The sequence below is a fragment of the Anoplopoma fimbria genome, chromosome 16 (genome assembly GCF_027596085.1).
Source record: "Anoplopoma fimbria isolate UVic2021 breed Golden Eagle Sablefish chromosome 16, Afim_UVic_2022, whole genome shotgun sequence".
NCBI classification, from domain to species: domain Eukaryota; kingdom Metazoa; phylum Chordata; class Actinopteri; order Perciformes; family Anoplopomatidae; genus Anoplopoma; species Anoplopoma fimbria.
Window position 1 is genome coordinate 20078879 of NC_072464.1, and position 21889 is coordinate 20100767.

General features: G+C 38.9%; 1 protein-coding gene across 3 annotated transcripts in view; it reads right to left on the minus strand.

Moving 5' to 3' along the window:
- The window catches only part of lrch1 (leucine-rich repeats and calponin homology (CH) domain containing 1), a 71952-nt gene that overhangs the window by 20490 nt on the left and 29573 nt on the right, over positions 1 to 21889 (minus strand). For 2 of the 3 annotated variants that reach the window (XM_054615113.1, XM_054615111.1), the window contains exons 3-13: positions 19579 to 19705; positions 19347 to 19452; positions 11384 to 11520; positions 10247 to 10377; positions 6135 to 6222; positions 5150 to 5255; positions 3705 to 3820; positions 2187 to 2257; positions 1735 to 1821; positions 1180 to 1257; positions 915 to 951 (exon numbers count right to left, since the gene is read on the minus strand). In XM_054615113.1, coding sequence (XP_054471088.1) covers positions 915 to 951; positions 1180 to 1257; positions 1735 to 1821; positions 2187 to 2257; positions 3705 to 3820; positions 5150 to 5255; positions 6135 to 6222; positions 10247 to 10377; positions 11384 to 11520; positions 19347 to 19452; positions 19579 to 19705 — 1084 coding nt within the window. The remainder of the gene's footprint in view (positions 1 to 914; positions 952 to 1179; positions 1258 to 1734; positions 1822 to 2186; positions 2258 to 3704; positions 3821 to 5149; positions 5256 to 6134; positions 6223 to 10246; positions 10378 to 11383; positions 11521 to 19346; positions 19453 to 19578; positions 19706 to 21889) is intronic. The other variant, XM_054615112.1, reaches the window with a different exon arrangement.

Here is a 21889-nt window from a genome sequence, read left to right on the forward strand (position 1 = left end):
TCCAGAGGTCTGGTGCTACCTTTACCTTGATTGACATATGCCATTCATACTCCCGGCATGCAAGCTGGGCCTCAAACCTGGCCTTCTCTAGAATCATCTGTCTCTTCTTCTGGAACTCATAGCCACCTTCCTCCATGTGCTGCTACAGAACGCATCAGACGTTTAGGCTTTAAATTACCTTAAATAGTTCCTATATAACTTACAAACTTATAGGCTTTAATGTCCAAGAATAAAGACACAAAAATAACTGCTTAATCTTTATAACGCAAGTAAACTTACCAAGGAAAATGTATTAAAGTATCCTACAGTGGCTACATTTAAAGCCACTATGTGCAGCATTTCAAAATGTCCAACTTTAGCGTCCCCGCAGAGGTAGTTGTGACAGACATTTGTCATTTTTTTGGGGCAGTTTAGAGACCTTTATATATGTACACTTGAAACTTGTAAAACTTGAAGCTCATGTACAAAGTATTGATGTGCCGTTTTAAGTTTAGGCTACAATCTGTACTTGTGCAAACACGATAAACTCCTCACGACATTTGCAAACATTTATCTCAACTGACCACATTTGATTTCCCAATTGACACAAACTGAAGAAAACATCCGTCATATCATCATGGTCAAGGTCATTACAGGGTCTCAAGTAAATTACCAGAGCTTTTGTCATCTTTAATTAACCTACTCACGATTGGTTTTCTGTAAATTGTTGAACTAGAAATTTTAGTTTTTGAAACAAACTCACTGGCTCTCCTGAGTATCAAGTACCACTCTTATGACTGAAGTTTGATATAAAATATACATGTCACATCGCAGTAAGGTTTCAAATATCATCATGTACGCTGATGACAACATGTTGTTTTGTGCTACGTCTCGACTGAAAGTTAAAATAAGTTTTAAAGTTCTGCACACTGTACCTTCGGTGTGGTGATGCCGTCATCGCTGTCCTGCCCACTGGGGAGAGAGAGGGTGAGAAAGAGAAAGTTACCGCGTGGTTGGGTTCACTAGTAGCTACTGTTGCTATGGTTACATCATTTTAACACACCTCAAACACTGAAAGAGGGTTTAACTGTTGACCAGAACTACCTTCTAGGTGTCCTGATACCACACACACGACTGGCCAAACAGAAATGACTATTTTTCATGACCACAAAATAAATAATCTTACACATAAAGACTTACTTGAGTGACTCTTCCACTGTGACCAACTCAACCGGGTAGAGCTGAACTCCAGACAGATCGTCCTGCTCTGTGTTCACTCTGATAAACAGATTAACACATTATTAAATAAATTAATTTGATTTAGAAATACTAGTACTCCTCATCCACAATTGTCTACATTTTCTAGATTAGTATGTTTTTGACTACTGGGTCATTTGCCATGGGAGATTTAAAGGATTCTGGCAGGGAAACTTTGCATTTTCTTCCAACATACTAATAGATTTTAATAAAATGTTGTGCAAAGTGAGTTTTGGATGTGAATCCTGCACTTCTTTTTCAAAGTATCGAGTAACCGACTGATATTTTTTTTGAACATGTATACACAACCATTTTTTTAAATTTGTGTTTTGTTTCTAGTACTACGTTTTAGTGTTATTCAAACTGTTAAATGGGATAAGAACACATAAAGGTAGCAAGTGTGCAATCAAGCACAGTTCTGGAATCATTTTGGCCTCAAGCTCCAACTTAACTCCACTCTGTGATGTTGTAATTCTCAGGTGTTGTGTTGTCTCTCACCTGCTGGGGTCCTGCAGCAGCTCCACAGCCTCCTTTAGCTGGTTGATCATGTCAATGTGGAGCTCTGTGCCCCCTGTGACCTTTGACCTGTGATCCCAAAGATATGTAAATATCTTACAATTACAGTTGCAATCGTATTCCATCATGGAAGTAACAAGTCAGGCACATTAGCTTGAAATGAATCAAAGACTTCCCAAATATTCTATATCTGATATAAACACAATACAATATAAAATAAACAACATACAGATTATTACTAATTTAACTTGCCTACAATGCTGAGGTTGTATTGTTTTTTCTCTCCATTACTGTTTCCTACTTTATTTTCTCTTTATATCTGTTTAACATAATTCATTGTTCTATTTTGATGTTGCACTCATAATATAAAAAGCCCTCAATCACACAAAAGAAACCTAAGGTTGTAAAATGAAAAAACAAATAGATGGACTTACATTTGTTGTGTTGGCCAGTGTGAGTCTTCCTCTATCCTGAGGGGCTCGTCGAAGTCTGCCGCTGTCCGACCCTGAAACACAAACACAGACATTAACGTCAGCACCAGCTGCAGCCGTCACATGGTCCACAGACTCAGTCAGCCATTGGCTTAAAATTCAGAGACATTACCGTTATCCTCTGATACACTAACTCAACAATAAGGACACTGTAACAAACTCTTCCTGTGTTTAATCAGTTCCTTCCATCCTCCAGTCTCCACTTTCTTACAGTGGGACGGATGGGTTGACTGGGATAAAGCTGGAACAACATTTGTTATTAGTTATTAGCTTCATTATAACTTTGTTGGCCCAAATCTTGTTTAACCTGGGACCAAATTTTCTTCAATTGTTTTAATCAAATTTTTGATTTAGATGATAACTTTATGAAAAATTCCAGTTTATTAAAATCCAAGTCTTATTTCTGCAGTTGTGTCAACAGTCACATGACATGGGTAAAGAAACACAAGCAGTCAGATGATCGGACAGGTTGGAAACATTTATCCAGATTATATAAAACACTTCATTTGGAGGTCAAACTAAAAGTGAGCGCCCCGGAATTATCCGCAATAATGCCTAATTATGCAGGAAATCTGAGTGCAAACAACTACAGTAATTACACTAGACCAAAATCAAAGCAGTGAGTGTATAAACTGTAATGGAAGTTTACACCAAACAGTTTAAGCATAGTTTTACTTTGTTTGGTTTGTTTCCAACGTCTCAGATCGTGTGACTACTCGTGTTTCTCAGATTTATTTTAAGTGATGTTACAGTTTTACCTAAAATCTGTTCAATAACTCACCAGATGACAGTCCATTTTTAATAATTGGAAGAACTGAAGCGGTTTAACAAGTCCTCCAAATTCAACGACAAAATATGTCAGTCTATGCCAATTAGAAAGAAACATTCTATTATACTATATATATATAGATTATTGCATACTCTATTAGCAGAACTGCATCATATCTGTTTTCTGACAGTTCACAGCGATGGTTAAAGTTTGGTTTAGGCCCGAAAATGATGCGTTTTAGTTACTCTAATGACCACTTAAGCATGAAGTTACTGAACTTCAATACTCAGCTGGACTGAATGATTCATGGCAGGGCTGCAAAGCTCTTTGTGTTGTCCACTTTGTTTTAGGTTTAGTCCTTATTTGGTCACAGCCGAGTCTTCACAGCGACTCACAGGCTCACTGTGACGTAACCGGCTATAACAGGACGGTCTCTCTAACTGCAGAACTGTCGGGCTGGCAGCAACTTTTAACTCTAAAAGTAAATGACTGGCATAAAGTGACATTTTAGGCTCCATGAGAACAAACCACAGACTACAGGGGCAGTCTAACAAACGCTGGAACTAAGTAGAGCAGCTTTATATAACTCCACTTCACTCAGAGTGTTTCATTACCCATGAAGGAAACCATTTGCGGCATCAATCTTTAATAATAAACTGACTGGGGAGAAACAGCACAACATGAAGTCTTGCCTTGATGTAGTTGACGAAGCGAGTGCTGAGAGCAGAGTCTCTGTAGTTGAACTGGTCCTTCAGGGCTTCCGTAGGGCTCTCCTCAATCAGACGGACTGAGTCGGAGTTTGGGTCTGCTGGAATAAAAGAAACATGAGCTGTGAGTGTCCTGAACAAACGTGTTGGAGTTTTAGGGTCCATGGCTTGTGCACTACTTTCTGATATCCCACAATGCAATGCGTCACATTTTATACATGTGAAAATCACCATTGTGTGAATGCAGATTTCAGACACAGCCTTTGGCCGAAACATAAATGCATGAAACAATTGATTTGTTTTAATGAAAAACAATAAAATAGATTAAATGTTCCTGTAGCTAAGACTCATGGGAGATGTTTCAGCTTTAAGACGGACCAATAAAAGAACGTGAGGTGGAACTTCAGCTCTCTCTTTCTGCTCAAAAAAAATGTTTGAGTTTCACTCAGCAGAGAGATGTCTGTGCAGAGTTTGATTTCAAATTCATCTGTTGCTAATCTTAAATCTCCTATTAACATCAGGACGTAACTGCTGTATTTATGACATCACAGCTAGTTTGGAGCCAATCAGGGTCCAGTATGTAACTTAAACAAGTGTGATGTGGAAACTTGAAGATTGTAGGTCAGAAATGAACAATAATAGATGTTAAGAGAGATATTCTGGATGTTTCAATGAGGGTAAAGGAGGATATTGGAGTGAACAGTGTCTACTAAATAAAAACGAGAATATATGTGTCATTTTTGGTGAAACGTTGACAAGCTTTATCTACACTGTGATGAGGTTGAACAAGCAAATAACCCAGACAACGCGTCTTTTCCCTCATCTCAGATTAGTGAAGATGACCTTCCATCAGCTCTGACCTGATTGAGGCTGATTGAAGTCTATTTAAACTTTGTGTCTGGGGAGCTGCTGCTGTTCTCTAATAAAGTAACAGCCCAGATACTCTCACACACACACACACACACGCACGCACACGCACACGCACACACACACACAGCTAAAAGGTTATGGTTGTTAGAGAAGAAAAGCTACACAAGCTAACAGGAAATAATCAACAAAAACATTTATGATATTTTCATCTGCTGTTTTTTCCACTGTAAATTTAATTTAATTTAATCGGAAATGGAATTAAATGTCAAAGACAGGTCAGTGTCTTCCTGTTTGGGGAATTTAAAGAATTTGACTGTTTTTCAAAATAAACGATTATAATACAGACACACACAGACACACATAAACACGCACACACACTCTCATATCACCAGGGGTCCGGAAAGATCTCTGTGCAGCCTGGTTTCCTCTGTGTGACAGTCAAGGACACCCGAGTGTTGTTTAATCACCAACACGTCCTGTCCACCATCAGCTGTGTGTGTGTCTGTGTGTGTGTGTGTGTGTGTGTGTGTGTGTGTGTGTGTGTGTGTGTGTGTGTATACCTGTCAGGGAGCTTATGTGTTCACTGGAGTCGTCTTTACTGATTCCCTCCTCCTCTGTGATGTGGCTCATCGGTATGTTGAGACTCAGACTGTCTTCATCTGACGGCTGCAACATAAATTAATGAACAACAGATTTCTTTTAAAGATATTTTTCAAGCAAAAACTCCCTAAAATCTCTGTTCCAGCTTCTGTAATGTGAGGATTTGCTGCTTTTCTCTGTTTTACATTCCTGTAAACTGAATGTTTGGGGCTTTTGACTGTTAGTCGGACAAAATGATTTAAGCATTTATAAACACTTTTCTACATTGTTCTACATTATATAGGTTCAATGTATTATTGTCAGATTAGTCAATGATAAAACTAATCGTTGCATGTGCAAACAACTTTCTAGCATAACAGTTTCTGATACAAATGAGTTAAAAACCTGCCGATCACACCAGTTTTTTGATTTCTCTGCAGCCATTTAACAAATAAAGACGAATGCAAGAGGCAATCAATTATTTGAGATATTCTGTTTGTTGTTAGTGTAATATAAAGAAAAATGTGCTTTCTTCAAATGAGATAAGAAATATCATTTTACTCTGCAAACTTATCCTGTTCAAAATGTTACGTTTAATAGAAACAATATGGTTAACAGTCTATTTACAGGATGTTGATTTAAATGACAGAATGTTTGTTGAAAATTTGTTGATAATACAATTCTGCAGGTTTTACAAATACCTTCAATAATTAAGTCCATAAAAGAAAAAGGTACAGCGGTATAACAGAGTGACCTCTAAAATAATTAAGCTTTAATGTCAGAGCACTGACAGGTGGAGTCTACTGTGTAAAATAATGATGTAACGAATATGCCAGAACACAAACCGGTATATTAAAAGCTTAAAGAGACAAACGCACAAAAGGTAAAAAGACACACACACACACACACACACACACACACACACACACACACACACACACACACACACAGCCTGACTCTCAGTACCTCGGTTGCAGACAGTCTCTTGTCTCCGTTGTCGCTGCCGACTCCTGAGTCGCTGTCCTGCTTCTTCTGCTGCTCCATGTCCTCCACACTGCAGACACACAACACAGGTCACACACCTGACACACATACGCAAATGAGGTGTGTGTGTGTGTGTGAAACAGAGAGAGAGAAAGAGAGAGAGAGTACAGTCTCTCTTCCTTACACCCCCCCCTCCCCTCTCTCAGGCTTTGTTCACACCGTTTCTGACTTCCTGCTCAGATTGGATTTTATTTTTAACTGCCGACTTCCCACATTATGTTTCTCAGTGTGACTAAAGAAGAACATGGACAAGAAAGAAAAAGAAGAAAAAAAAAATTGTGATTCTATCCACCTGTTTTATGTAAATAAATAAATATAATATACATTAATAAACAAATTTAAATAAACCTTATGAATCCCAGTGTAAAAGTTTTACAGTGTGCTTTATTAGATGGTGATACTTTAGGTCAATAAGTTAGTTTGTCAACTACAACGCTTATATTACATGTTTATCGCGCTCACGTCGACTAGATAGGAATTGGAAAAAGTGATTTAATTTCTCTTCATGAAAAATAAAAAAGCAGAACAGATCAGAGATAAACTTGAAGACACAAAACATTTGGGGAACTTTCAGATGCTGTGTGAACAGAGCTCTGCGGCAGTCTCTAAGCAACTGAGCAGTAATGTGTGCTGTAATTTCTCACACACACACACACACACACACACACACACACACACACACACACACACACACACACACACACACACACACACACACACACACACACACACACACACACACACACACACACACACACACACACACACACAACACACACAATAATACAACCTGTGAACAATATCCATACTCCTCTCGGCTGGATCATTTGAACGGATTAAATACATTTCTACTCGATCCACAGTCACAGAGCTGTTTCACAATAAACATAACCGCTCACAATGAGGGGTTGTAAGTCTCTCTGTGACCTCTGACCTGATCATCATGCTAGTTTGAAACACAAAACTGATTGCACATTGTTAATGATCGTTTAGATGCCAAATAATACAACAACAATGGACCCTAATGGACTGACAACAAAGGTCATGAGAAGATTTGGAGCTCCCTGAATCTTGTGTTTTATTTTGGCGGGGCCTCTGCAAAGAAACGCTCTTCCTCTTCATCCTTGTCGTGGGAAAACTGAGTTTCACAGTCTATGAATTAATGAAGTTTTAAAAATAGCATTAATCTGTTCTCTGCTTCCTCTGCAGTGAGATGAGAGAAATACACCAACTACATCTAACCAATTATATTAATATCAATCTTTCAAAATGTGGAAGATTGGTCACGCAAAACATTCGCTTGGCATTGCATTTCAAAAGTCACCTACAGAAAGTCTACTGGCCAAACATACAGAGAAAGTGAAATTAACAGAAAAATGGAGAATTTAGAGAAAATTTTAAATGAATTAAATGGAAAGATAGAGGAAAATAAACTATAATGGAAAGAAGATAAAAAAGTAAAAAACAGAGCAATAAAAGCAGGAAGAAAATTGAAGGGCAAGTAGGTATAAATAAGCAAAAAGCAAGCAAATAAAAAAAAAGGTGGAGAGAGCAAAATAAAAGAGAATAAAACCTAAAACCACAGAAAAAGACAAAATAACAGACTAATGGAGAGAGGGAGGAAAAATCAGGGGAAAATAAGAGAAAAAAGTCCAAGAAAAGTAAAAGGATGTGTGTGTGTGTGTGTGTGTGTGTGTGTGTGTGTGTGTGTGTGTGTGTGTGTGTGTGTGTGTGTGTGTGTGTGTGTGTGTGTGTGTGTGTGTGTGTGTGTGTCTCCTCCCCTAGAGAATAGGAACCATTTTTCCCGTCCACGTGTTGGGAGTGTTTTATGTGGGCGGACATTACAGAGCTCAACGTCCTCTGAGAGCTCAGGCTCTGCTCAGCTGAACGACGGAGGCTTTTCTTTTCTTTCTGCCCTCCATTTCATTCAGCTCATCCTGTATTTCTTCCTCTCCTCTGTACTTTCTGACAATGCCTATTTCCTCTCTCACTTTACAACACTTATTCCTTCATTCCTTCCCTCAATCTTACAATCCTTTACATCCCCATCCATCCCACCTCCATCAACCGGCCTGCCTCAGTCTGTCTTATCGTCTGTACTCATGTTCTTCAGGACTCTGTAGCCAAAAACTCGCTTTAGTTTCCATTTAGAACTAATGCACCCCCTTCAGACCAACAAAAAGAGCAATTTAACCATATTTAGCCACAAAACAACACTAAGACCATCATAAAAAGCATGCATATGTAGGTTCAAATAACTGTTGTCTGTTGGCTTTGTTTTTTACGTTAATAAATCAGAATAATTGTCAAAATCTATGTTAATTGCATTTATTATATATTCACTTCAACACTGCTCACATAGCACCACACCCTAAAAGAGGCAGAGATTAGCAGTCAATCCGGGTGTTATGTTTTCACCACTGCTGATCTTTGATTACTGCAGAGTCATCCGTCACAGAAGCCTGATGTTAGTGGATTTAGTGGGGTTTTGTGTTAGCATGCTAGCATTAGCTCTAACCACAGAAACTAAAGCAGATCAAAATCTCATCAGTTCATGAAAGCAATCAGTGATAAAAACCAATCTAAATAAAGATATTGGACACATGAAAACGTTTCAACTCCTGTTAGAGCTTTGCACGTCCCTTACTTCCTTCCATCCTTTGCTTGTTCCCTTCAGCTGTTCATCTTTTAGTTGATTGTTTTCATTCCAGTATTTGTGTAGCCGTCGTTTGTTATTCTCTCCCTTTTTCCCCTTGCTCTCTTTATCTGCATTCCTTCCATTCTTCTCACACTTCTACAATTGTTCCTCTGTTTCGATATTAACGCTCCTACATTTGTCTGCGAAGCCACTTTCCTCCTTATCTTCCTTTGATCATTCTGCTGGATTCACTCCTTCATTACTCTGTTCCCATTGCCTACATTTGTTCCTTTGTTTACTTCCATGTGATCCCTCCTTTGTTTGTTTCATTCCTTCATTTCCTTCTCATTGCCTCCACAGTTTATGTCTTCCTCTATTCCTCCATGTGAAATAATACATCATCCACCAGTGTGTTTAAGGCCTGGCTCTCTAACGGCAGACAGTCTGTCAGTGTGACCCAGCAGGGAGTCAGAGGACGGATCACTTTTCGCTGACTAATGGCGGATTTGGCTTCAGCAAGAGGAACTGAGGAAGCTTAGATCAGAGACAGCAGAGACACGCCGCACCCCTCCACACAGTGTAATGCCATTAAACCCAAACTAAATAAACAGCTTTGATATGATGTAACATGCTTCTGGCTTAAGGAGACACTTTTGATATTTTGGGAAGTAAGTTTCTCTGCTTTCTTGCTGAGTGTTAGATGAGGAGATTAACGTCACTCTCATATCCGTCTGTTAAATATGAAGCTACTGCCAGTTAGCTTAGCATAAAGACTGAAAACAGAGGGAAACAGCTAGCCTGGTTTTTCTAAAAAGGTAACTAAAACCACATACCAGCACCTCTTATGATCAAAAATGAACATGTCATATTTTATTTGTTAATCTGACACCAAGTCACTTTACATGTCTATGCAGACAAAGAACAAATCTCTGATTGAGCTCTGAAGGCCTTAAATACTTTCATTGTATTAGGATCTGTATTTTGGGTACAGAAAAAATAAAGATAATTTAAGCTTTAAGATAATTTCCGTGAAATAAAAATCGCATTTGTTTTGAAAGATTCCCATCATCAACCCTGTGCGAAGGTTACAGCAATCATGTTAGTGTGTGCGTTCACTCTGCAGTTGCTCTTTCTGACTGTGAAAACTGAAATGGAGCTCTTGTTTCATTTTGCCAGGAGGCTCAAAGCCTGATGAGGCAATTAGTCTTCTGCGTGCCAGAACTGACTTCTACAGCGTTCCCATTAAGTTTTAATGGTTTAACAATTGATACTAGCATAAAAACAAATGAAGGAAGATATTTCTCATCATGGTAACCACCGCAGCACTGATGCAGAAGAGAGGGAGGAGATGCTGTCTGCCCATTTGGGGGATTTTTAAGTTGCCGCAGTAACTGACCTGCCGGTGGTGGGCCGTGATAGGCTGAGTCGCTCTATGACAGGCAGGTAGAGGGAGTCGGGCATCTTCTCACTGCGACACGCCTCGATGCTCAGATACTTGAATATGTGAACTTTACCCTTTATGCAGATCTGAAAAAAGGAAAAGAAAGATTAAACTTTGTGCTCTTCTTACGCCGTCTCAACTTGTTTTCACTCAGACATCAACATAACTGCTGAGTCACTGAACTCTCGGAGCAGCCGGTGTTTAACATTCTGTGAATGTCTTTTGACCTTCAGATGCAGGTTGGCGCACACAGTTAAGTTACAGCTCTCGATAAAACTACGATGCAGTGCACGATTGATATCTTATCAAGTGTTGCAGATTTCCTGCTAAACAAATCATAGGTTTTCATGTGTTGCAATACCATGGGAGCATGCATGACATGGTTAAAATGAATCAATATATTTACGAATGAGTGTATTTACAGATGCACTTATATCCTGGTTATGTGTTGCACATGTAAACATGACTTCCTAGTTTCTAAAACCTGACTAAGTGACATGGAATACTCAGATATAAACCAGGATAATGTGGCACTAAAACACCCGAGTCATGTTTCTGCAGATTCTTTCATTCCTCAGAATATCGTGGATGATATTGGGATAAATCAAGAGAAAACTGCAGGCAGATTATCAGAAACCAGGATACTGTTATGATCATGTTATGAACCAGATTTCTCATGTTCCATGTAAACATCATATCCTGAATAAGATCCAAAGCAGACAATCAAAACCGGGATAGTAAAATGCATGAAAACACACTCAATATGGCAAATGTGTGCCAGAACCCAAATAGGAACAATGAATAGCGTTCCACGTGTGTTACATGATACATACAGCAAGTTTCCAGTTTGAAGACACGACCGCTGACATTCTACAATGTGAATGTAGCAGCATTTCTATTGACATTTTTGCATTTCAGCAACAGGGAAGTGCTCCGTCATTTTGTCTTTTAACGTCCTGGCTACACAAGAAGTGAGAATGTGTCATGATTCGTAGATTCACTTCTGCTGCTTGTGATCTTTATCTGCATTTGAAAAAATAGGAACAAAACACGAAATGGAGCAAACGTGTGTATGTTTGTGTGTGTCTTTACCTGTGCAGGTGGACTCTGCAGGGGGTTGTTTTCTAACTGGAGCGACTGGAGCTGTTTCATCTTCCTGTAACACACCGGGATGGTCGACACCTTGTTACAGGAGAAGTCAAACTTCACCAGAGGAAGGGCAGCCAAGTCTGCAGGAAGAACACAAGAACACACCCATATACATCAGTTAGGTAAACACATGTTTGTCTCCTTTATGCGAGTTCTTAGATTACATTTTATTCAGTCAATTCAATTCTGATCGCACAGTTTTTGAGTTAATTCACAGTGATTTTCTGTGTTATATTCGGGGAATCTGTTATCACAAAGACTGAAGAACAAAGCTTTACATACTGCGAGTACAGTGCGTCAAATCATGTTGAGTCTCAACCACTCAGGTCGTAGCAGTTTAGTACAAAAGTCTTATTCCAACTTAATTTAAAACGTTCAGGGAGTCAGGATTCATTAAACATAAACAAGAAGCTATATGTCTAGCAGGAGTCAAAATCCTTTTACACACAAACACACACACTGTACATACGCGTCTCAAACCGCCAACATGTTTCCCATCACACAGAACAATGCAGCCGTTGTTATTTCCAGAGGTGGTTTGTAATTGTTAGCAGACGAAAGACTCACTGTTTCTCTTTGCGTGAACTTTATTCCTCATTAGAACTAAAATAACTGGAAATAAATGGCTCTTTTAACTGGGCTTGACTGGAGTCCCTGAGCTGCAATATCACAAGGCTGTTTAATGTTCAATGGGAATGGAGCCGGCGAGTTTTAGGCAAAGTAGAAACCTGCAGATGTAGATAAATACCAAGCGCTAAAGGCTTTAAAACGCAAGTATCACTCAACTAAGAAGTTACCAGATATGCTCATTTTAAGTTTGGCTTTTCTAAATGAGTGACTATGAACCTGGATGCTAAAAATGTATCTTTTTGTTTCACAGGTTTTAACCGCGAGCTTTGAGAAACATGTGGAGTCAGTGCGGCCGATCCACCCGGTCACAGCTTTTTTCTGTCCTGGCCCCTCAGTGGTGGAATGAACTCCCCACTGACCTCAGGACAGCAGAGTCGCTGCCCATCTTTAGACGCAGGCTGAAAACTCACCTCTTCAAGAAGTACTACCCTGAGCCTTCCTCGTAGCACTTATTGCACTTATTGAATTTGTATTTGTTTACTGCACTTATCCTATTCGTAGTAGTTTGTAGCACTTATTATATTCGTATTAGTCTGTTGCAATTATTGTTTTCGTAGTAATTTGCCTCTGCACTATACTTTTGCTCTGGCTTATGCTCTTAGATGCTTGTTTAAGAAAGGAGATGCACTTATGACTCCTGGTGACTAGTAGTTCTCTTGAATACCTATGTTGAATACACTTCCTGTAAGTCGCTTTGGATAAAAGCGTCTGCTAAATGACTGTAATGTAATGTAATGATGTTCACCACGTGATACTGGAGAGACAGCGTCAAAAGTGACCTCAGTCTCCCACAGTAGGAAGAACCAAGGAGGAGGTAATGATGGTGTTTCAGAAGGACCTTAAAAGGAACAGTTGGAATTAAAGGAACAGTTGGAATTAAAGGAACAGTTGGATTTAAAGGAACAGTTGGACAGTTTGAGAAATACACTTGCTGGTATTCACTTTTCTTGCTGAGAGTCAGATGAAAACTTTGAAGCGCTCATATCTGTTTAATATGAAGCTGGAGCCAGCAGCTGGTTAGCATAGAATAAAAAATGAAAATGCTAAAAGTATTTATTAGTGAAGCATCAGTTTGCATGCGAGCTGCACAATTTAGATTTGTCTGTTTGTCTTTTCAAAACAGATATTAAAAGCAAATATCTTTGCATGAATGGATAAAGGATGTTGTCAGTATTAAATAAATCAATGAAACGTTCTGAGCCTTAGTAATGTCAAAAAGATATTCACAAAGCTTAAAAATATAAATGAATGCATTTTATCACTCCTACTAGTGGGTGTTTTTCTCCTTTAAGGGATAATCATATCTTGTCACTACATTTCCCACAAGGCTTTGCGGGATGCAAGCAGAAAGTATAATCAGTCAGTGAGCTTTAAGTGAGTTGGCAATGGGCTCCATCTTGAGCTTCTATACTGCATACAATTTGGCATATTTGCCATCAGCTATTAGCCATACGTTTTTGCACCGTTACCATGGGAACAAGACATCCCTCTCTGGATTATGGTGATACAGACGAAAATAAACACCATGATTATGAGACAAGTTGTGAAGTAGGGGGAATTTCTTTTTTTTCTATGATTTCCAAGCAGATTAATGGACTTTTATCCACAAAACTTTGATGTGAAGTGTTCTTTGTATCACGTCTGAGAGTTTATGACTGAGAGAAGAAGATTTCTGACATCGCATCAGTTTCATTGGGTTAGACAATGAAATGAAGCTCTAAATTAAGTGGTCAGACACTAAGTGATTCAGCTTGTGCATGGTGTACTAATGGGCTGCTGACTCACTTAGAGACAAAGAGACCTGACCCTCACAAACCCCCTGAGCTCTGTCTGATCTTCTCTTCTGCCAAAAGTGTAAAAATAATCCTGTGTGGAGTTTACCACAGTGACCCGGTGAGGCTGGGTGGAGAGACACCACCAACCCATGAGAAGTATTTATTTTCATAGACACAACTGAGAGAAAGGTTGAAATCTCCTGCCGCAAAAGCTTGATTACAGTCAGATGGCTGAGAGGACTAGTCTTTACTTCTGAATGCTCTCTTATTCTTTTAAGTTGTAGAAAGTCTTCTTGACAGATAGATGTTATTTCGTATGAAGGGTTTGTTTTGTACGTGGAGAAGACAATGTAGAAGTTCAACCAGACTGACAATTGAAAGGGCAGAAACAGAAAGACAGGAAGGGCAACAGTTCAATAAGAATAGAAGAGAAAACACCAGTCATTGGTGGAAGACACTGGACGCTTAGCATTAAAACGTGTGCAGATTTAAATAGGAATGGCTTCCTGTATTTCTCAATAATGCCTCTAAACGCTGGAATTAACAGGCATGTTGCGTAACCATTTATCAAACTTCACAATAGAAATAAGAAGGTTAGTGTACGGTTAGCACTACTGGAATATCACCTGAAACAAATCATAGTTCAAACTCCTCCAATCAAACCACAGTAGAGAGTATTGTGCAGAGGGTCCTATTTATGTTTATTATTCCTATGCTAATATGCTTAAATAAATAAATATATACATTTAGAGCCCAATTGCACCATTGTGGTTCAATAATAAGGATCACTTGCGCTTTTCTAGGTTGGAAAACAAATTCAAAATCCAAGTTCTAAAAGTATTCTCTCCGGTCATTATGAAACATTAAAGGGAAAACTAAATGAAAGTTAGGCTGCACGGTGGTGTAGTGGTTAGCACTGTCGCCTCACTTCAATTCCCGGGCTGGACGACCTTCTGTGTGGAGTTTGCATGTTCTCCCCGTGTCAGCGTGGGTTCTCTCCGGGTTCTCCGGCTTCCTCCCACAGTCCAAAGACATGCAGCTTAGGTGCATTGAAGACTCTAAATTGCCCATAGGTGTGGATGTGAGTGTGAATGGTTGTCTGTCTCTATATGTCAGCCCTGTGACAGACTGGAGACCTGTCCAGGGTGAACCCTGCCTTCACCCAATGACAGCTGAGATCGGCTCCAGCACCCCTGAGACCCTGAACTGGATAAGCAGGTTACGGAAAATGGATGGATAAATGAAAGTTTGAATCATTTAATTGTTCTTTTTCTCAGGCCAAAACTATTTTTATATGTAAATAATAAATTTGGTATCTGAATTATACATATACACAATTTCAGTGTGTGTTTTCTATAAACGACTTCATGTGAACATAAGCAAGAGGACGTGACAGGAGCGTTACGTTAATGCAGCAGCAGTAAATCACAACTTCTATTGCTGCCACTCATCTTGTGTTTTTTTTTCTTCAGAATGAATGAAAGTCTCTTCTGATCCTCATGGACATTGTGGTGTTTGCTCACTAGACAAAAAGGCGGAGGACCGTCATGCAACCACGTCCCTGTCTGTACTTCATTTTGTATTTGTTGGTCTTTCTGGCAGAGAGGCCTGGAACAATGAGTGGCAGCAGGACATGAGGATGTTTTGTCTACAGTAGCAGAAAAAGAAACACATGCCGAGGTGTGTGTGTGTGTGTGTGTGTGTGTGTGTGTGTGTGTGTGTGTGTGTGTGTGTGTGTGTGTGTGTGTGTGTGTGTGTGTGTGTGTGTGAAGAATCTGTTTCCATTAGCTTTTATTTCTCCTTTGAAACAAGAAAACTTATCAAACCACCCGTTGTGCATAAACCAACATGAGTATTTTGGAAACACCAAATAAATGCCTAAATAAAGCAAAACTATTGCTACTGTTGCAGGTTTACATCTGTCCCTCATTATCAACATAAGCAAACACAGTTGGGAGGATCTATTGTAATTGTTGTTAATCCAAAACGGACTACAGCTACAGCAGGGGGAAAGAATCTAATACTTTAATGTAGTGCTAACATTAGTTCAATAATTGATTCAATTCTTTCAAGATTCGCACATGACATAATATCTCTTAGATTTGAAGTGTCGCTTTTGGCTATTTGATATTGTAATAGTCAAGACTGAATGATTAATTAAGAGTTATTGCCACATTTATGAGTTTCAGTATTCCTTAAATGTGTCCCTCCTTTGATGTAAAACACATTGAGGTTTTCATTCCTGGTTGTTCAGGCACTCTATAAATAAACTGTGTGTTTGTAAGTGTGTGTTTTTGCTTAAATGAATCCTCAGACAAACGTGAAATAGAAACAGAACAGACTGACGTGTGGACTTGTGGGAAGAAAAAGAAACATTCAGGGAGTTATATCCTGCAGACTTCTCTGAATGCAGCCTCACTGACGAGCCCGTAAATGATGACCCAGTGATCATTACAGACAGCGGCTCATAATTAAAACCTCTTGTAGGCGGTAATAATGTCAGCTGAGCTGCCATGATGGAGGGAGGACCGACTCCAGGTCACAGGATTAAAATATATCCTGGCATTTATTACATGCTAGACACTCCTGCTGTGAGGACAACTGTTTTAATTATGTTCAAAACACTCAGAGAAACTGTTTTGTAGTAAAGCGGGCACACAAGTGGAGACTATATAGATAATAAAAAATAAAAATAACACTGTATTTCTACAGCCTCACAGGGATTCTTTGAGGCCGTACACTTAAATGCTTCTTCTATATTTGTGTGTTATTGTAGGAATTGCAGTGGTGGAATGTAATTTAGTACATTTGATAAAGTACAAATTCAACGTACTTGTACTATACTTGGATATTTCCATGTAATGCAACTTTATACTTCTACTCCGTTATATCTCAGAGGTAAATATTGTACTTTTCACTCCACTACATTTGTCTGACAGCTTAAGTTCCATTACAGATGAAAGCTTTTCATATTTTCCTGTAACTCCAAATGGGGGGATTTTTGAGTGTTTGTGATAAACTGAGGAATGAAGTGCTCCTCCGTGTGTTGAGAACATTCTCTTACTTCTCAAGATAAATAAACTACTGAAATGCAGCGTCACAAAGCTAAAAAAGGGGCTGTTTTTCTGAGCTCATGAAAAGTTGACTGTTTAGAGAAACATGCTTCCAACAGGACAGTGAAGTTACAGACATTGAATGATCTTATAGAATATGATGCATTGCTGTAGATTAAACTACTCATTAGTATATAAAGACGTTAAAATTATCATAACCTTGAACATCTACGGCAATAAGATGCAACATACACATTAATGCAGCAGTGATATTAATACAAAAGCATCATATATATTAGTAATACACTGACAGCTAACATTTTACTGCACAATGAGTACTTTTACTTTATGTACATTTTGCGTGTACATGTTTTTTTTCCACAGTGTGGTAGTAGTGCTTTTGCTAAAGGAAAGGATCTGAATACTTCTGTTTTGTTCTGCCATTGTTGTAACCTAAGCATCTTGTTGCCGTGGCGACGTTTCTGGCTTTGAGGATAATTTTTCCATCAGGTCTGCCGATCTGATCTTCAGAATCGAGCTTGACAAACACAACCCCCACCCGAAGCTTGGCCGACCTTTAAAAGAGCACTTAAACAGTCCTGGTGGTCTTTTCCCAGGGGCTCTCCAGAGCACCAATGGAGTCTGCACAAGTTCAACAGACATTAAATCAAAAACAACATCCCTCCCTCCGTCAGGCTGCCGTCCAGTCTGCTCGGTCCAAACCCTCCCTGTCTCTGTGGCATCAAGCCGCTCACACAGATCAAAGACGATCAATCAGCCCAGTAGACGCTCATAACAGTGAGAGACACGCATACGTCGAGACGGGACGACACAGCGATGAATCCAAAACAGATAAGATGGATGAATCAAAAATATCCTCATTTCTGTGAAGTGTTTCCCTTTGGTATCCGTTTTCAAATGGAAAAAATTACCAGAATGATAATGATTCATACAAAGTATTCTAAGAAACTAAATTTCGTGGCAAACAATCTGAGAACAGAAGGTACCGTTTGCTGAACAGATTGTAAAGCACCTTGATGTGAATTTGGGATTTGTTGTATTTGGCTCTGTAAATAAGATGACTTGACTTTTCAGCAGCAGACCTCATCATAGATTTTCATACAGCAGATTAATCAGACTAATGAGCTACCTCTACAAACAGGAAGTCCAATAACAAAGCACCTTTGGTTGGTTTGTGCCAATCTACCCCTCCAGGTTTCTCTATGAGGGGAGTGCTTCTAAAGACCTGATTTACATGTTTATACTCTCCAAAATAATATTGTATGTCCTCTTTCAGGCATCGTCCCCCATCAGTCAAAGCTCAGTCAGGCCATAAACAACCAGTTATCTATGGTTTGTTACATGAAATTATATTTAATGGCCTTTTTTTATACATATTAACAACTTTAAAATGCTTCCTTGGTGGAAGTAATGGTTCGTATTTGTTTCAGAGTATTTAAATTAAAAAGTATATTAATGAAAAAAAAAATTCAACCTGCTGCAAGAGAAAAATAATGCAAGAATCAGGAATTAAATAAGCAACTTTTTTATAAAATCAATTAATCGTTTTTTAATATTTTTTAGAGCAAAATGCCAAATTTATCCTCTTCTAACTTATCAAATATGAATATCTGCTGGTTTCCTGATTTTGCTACTATTTAAACCCAATATCCCTGATGTCTGGACTGTTTGATGGACAAAACAAGACATCTGAAGACTCTCGGAAGCTTTGGACATTTTTCACTATTTTCTGGGGCAAATTGTCAGTAGATGAATCAACAATGAAAAAACAAGCATTAGTTGCAGTCCTAATCTAATAAACAGTTCTTAAATTACGTTGGATCCTCAACAGATCTTTGTACCATAAACTGAAACCAGAAAAGAACGATTTGAAGTCTCAAAACCCACCAGTTGGTCCCGTGAGTTTTAACTCTGATTTTTCAGCCTCAGCCTATCAGCAGATAGTCTGACTGAGAGTTCCTCAGTCAGACTGGGTGGTGTCTAACTGGTCTCCGTGTCGTCTACTTATTTGGGGACTGGAGGTTGTTCTTCGGTCACACTGAGGGTTAAGTATATTTTTGGGGACCTGGATGGGTGTGGCAGTGCCTACAGAGGACTCTGTGGTCTCAAATGCATTTGGCATACATAAAGAAGAGTTTGTTTAAATAATCAATACAAGTAATAGCAGCTTCTCAAATTGGCTTCTTGAAATGACTTGAAACCTCTTCTGTTAGATAAACAGGTAAGGTAGGAAATGTTAAGGGTTTGTTTAATCTAGTTTGTCTACATTGCTCTCTGAAAGAAAACGGAATCTTTTGCAACCAAATTTCACCAACTGTCTAGGTCATAGTAACACAAGGCACTTCATTTTGTTTTGGACATAAAAAAGAACAAAAAGGATCATTTGGGCTGAACTTGGAGAAAGAGGCGCCTCTGTCACAAACTCACCTTCTGGCAGGACGCAGAGAAGATTTCGGCGAACGTTTAGTTCCCGTAAAGCTTTGAGTCGGCCGATGTGTCGAGGAAGAGCCGTGATCTCATTACAGCTGATGTCCTGCGGAGAAACAAAAACATTACGCACAGAAATTACAGATGAAAACAATTCCCACGAAACATACCAAACAAGTATACATGCACAAAAACAGATAACATAACAGAGATACGGCATAAAGAGTCTCACCAGCTCCATGAGGCAGTGCAGCTGTCCGATGGTCTCCGGCAGGCTGACCAGCTTGTTGTTGCTGGCGTTGAGGACTCTCAGAGGTAAACCACACAGACAGGCCGGCAGAGAACCCAGCTGGTTACGACTGCAACACAAACATCACTCACTCAATTAACCACGATCACGTGACTTCATTTACATCACATTCACATTCTTCAGCATGCAATTTAAAACACTTATTTTCACTTCTTTTTTGCACTACTGGCCATCAAGGTAACCATGGTACATTTACATAATCAACTGTTTCAAATACATAAAGAACAAGAATGAGAAAGCAGAAGCCATACATATGAATATTTTAACACCACATCTTTCAACACTGCATTAAAATTAAATGACGAGTCGCGAACAGTGAATGCATTACAAAGTAAACACGTTCTATAATGTGATTTCACGTTCACATTTAAGAAGAACTGCTGTTTGTTTTGTCACACAGAGACAACAGAAAGCCCCATGGGGGATAAAAAGATATTAAGTCACATCAACACTTCACTTCTGCTTCATGATTGTACATGTGTGTGTGCAAACATGCCAACAGACATACATATGATATGTTATTTAGATCATTTTCAAACTGGTTGTAGTAGCAAAACAGAGGAACAGTTTCATGTTTCACTTCCATTGAAAGAAGATGAACTCAGGAATATTGTATTTGATATGAAAACAAAGTTGTTGCCCACTGATATCCAAACCCATTTCTTTCTATACCTCCAGATTGCTTTTTTAAACGTTGAAGCGCAGTTTTATATGAACAGTGTGACTAGATAGTAGCCCAAAGTCTGATATGATGGGTTGATTTTTAGTAAACAACCTGAGAGCAGGATGAGGCATCAAACATTTAAAACCATATAACAGAGGAAAAAATAAGGATTTGATACGACTTTTAGACACAGGGACATAGAATTAAAACCGAGAAAGTGTATTTTTCATCTCACTGAGTCTTTAACAGACATGAATACTGTGCAGTCTGAACCCAGTATTAGACTACAATAAGACTGACTCACCTGACAGCTGCCGTAGCCAGAGCATATAAACAAAGGGCAGAGAATGAATCCAACTTCATAAAAATAATAAAAAATAGCTTGGATCAGAGTTGATCCCGATCCTGCTGATCAGCTCAGAATGTAAGACTATTTTTAGGCCAAATTCTTACTCTGATGTTTCAAAGGAAGGTCTGATGGAAGGAAGTAGAATGTTTATTTTTTTACTGTGAAACAATGACAGAAATATGTCTATTCAGCACTAATGCTGCAAATATGCAAGGTAGAGAAACTGGACTTTTACTTCTACTGTATTTTATAGGAGTTTGTCAAATGTCTGCATCTGATGGGCTAAACTAAAGTTGACCTTTTCTTTTCTGATGACTCATCCTCTCGCCTGATGCTTCATCTGTGAGCCACATTCTGGGGGCTTTATCACTTTTCTTTTAGGGGGCTGTTAAATTGGTCAAAGTGTGACGTATCCACCTCCGGTTCTTTCTTGGATTCCTGTTTAAGTTAAGCAAAACACTATTTTTAAAGCAGCTCGGTGTTGCATTTTCTTTTAGTTCACTTAAGCGTCACTAAAAACTTGATGATAAATTAAAATCATTTTACTCAGCCATGTCCAAAATAACTCCTCTTAGGTGAAATAGCTTTTATTTATAAATTTTTTTTCCCCACCACTAAAAAAAGAACTTTAGGCGTCCTTTAAAAATAAATGTCACTGAGAAAAGCAAACGGTGTCTTTAATCTCTGACCAGTAAAAGAGAAACACAAGCACACATTACATACATTAACACACAAACAGAACAAGATGTACACACACACACACACACACACACACACAAGTAGATGTAACACACACACACAGAAGTAGACACACACACACACAAGTAGATGTAACACACACACACACACACACACACACAAGTAGATGACAAGTAGATGTAACACACAAGTAGACACACACAAGTAGATGTAACACACACACACACAAGTAGATGTAACACACACACACACACACAAGTAGATGTAACACACACACACAAGTAGATGTAACACACACACACAAGTAGATGTAACACACACAAGTAGATGTAACACACACACAAGTAGATGTAACACACACACACACACACAAGTAGATGTAACACACACACACACACACAAGTAGATGTAACACACACACACAAGTAGATGTAACACACACACACACAACACACAACACACACACACACACACAAGTAGATGTAACACACACACACACAAGTAGATGTAGATGTAACACA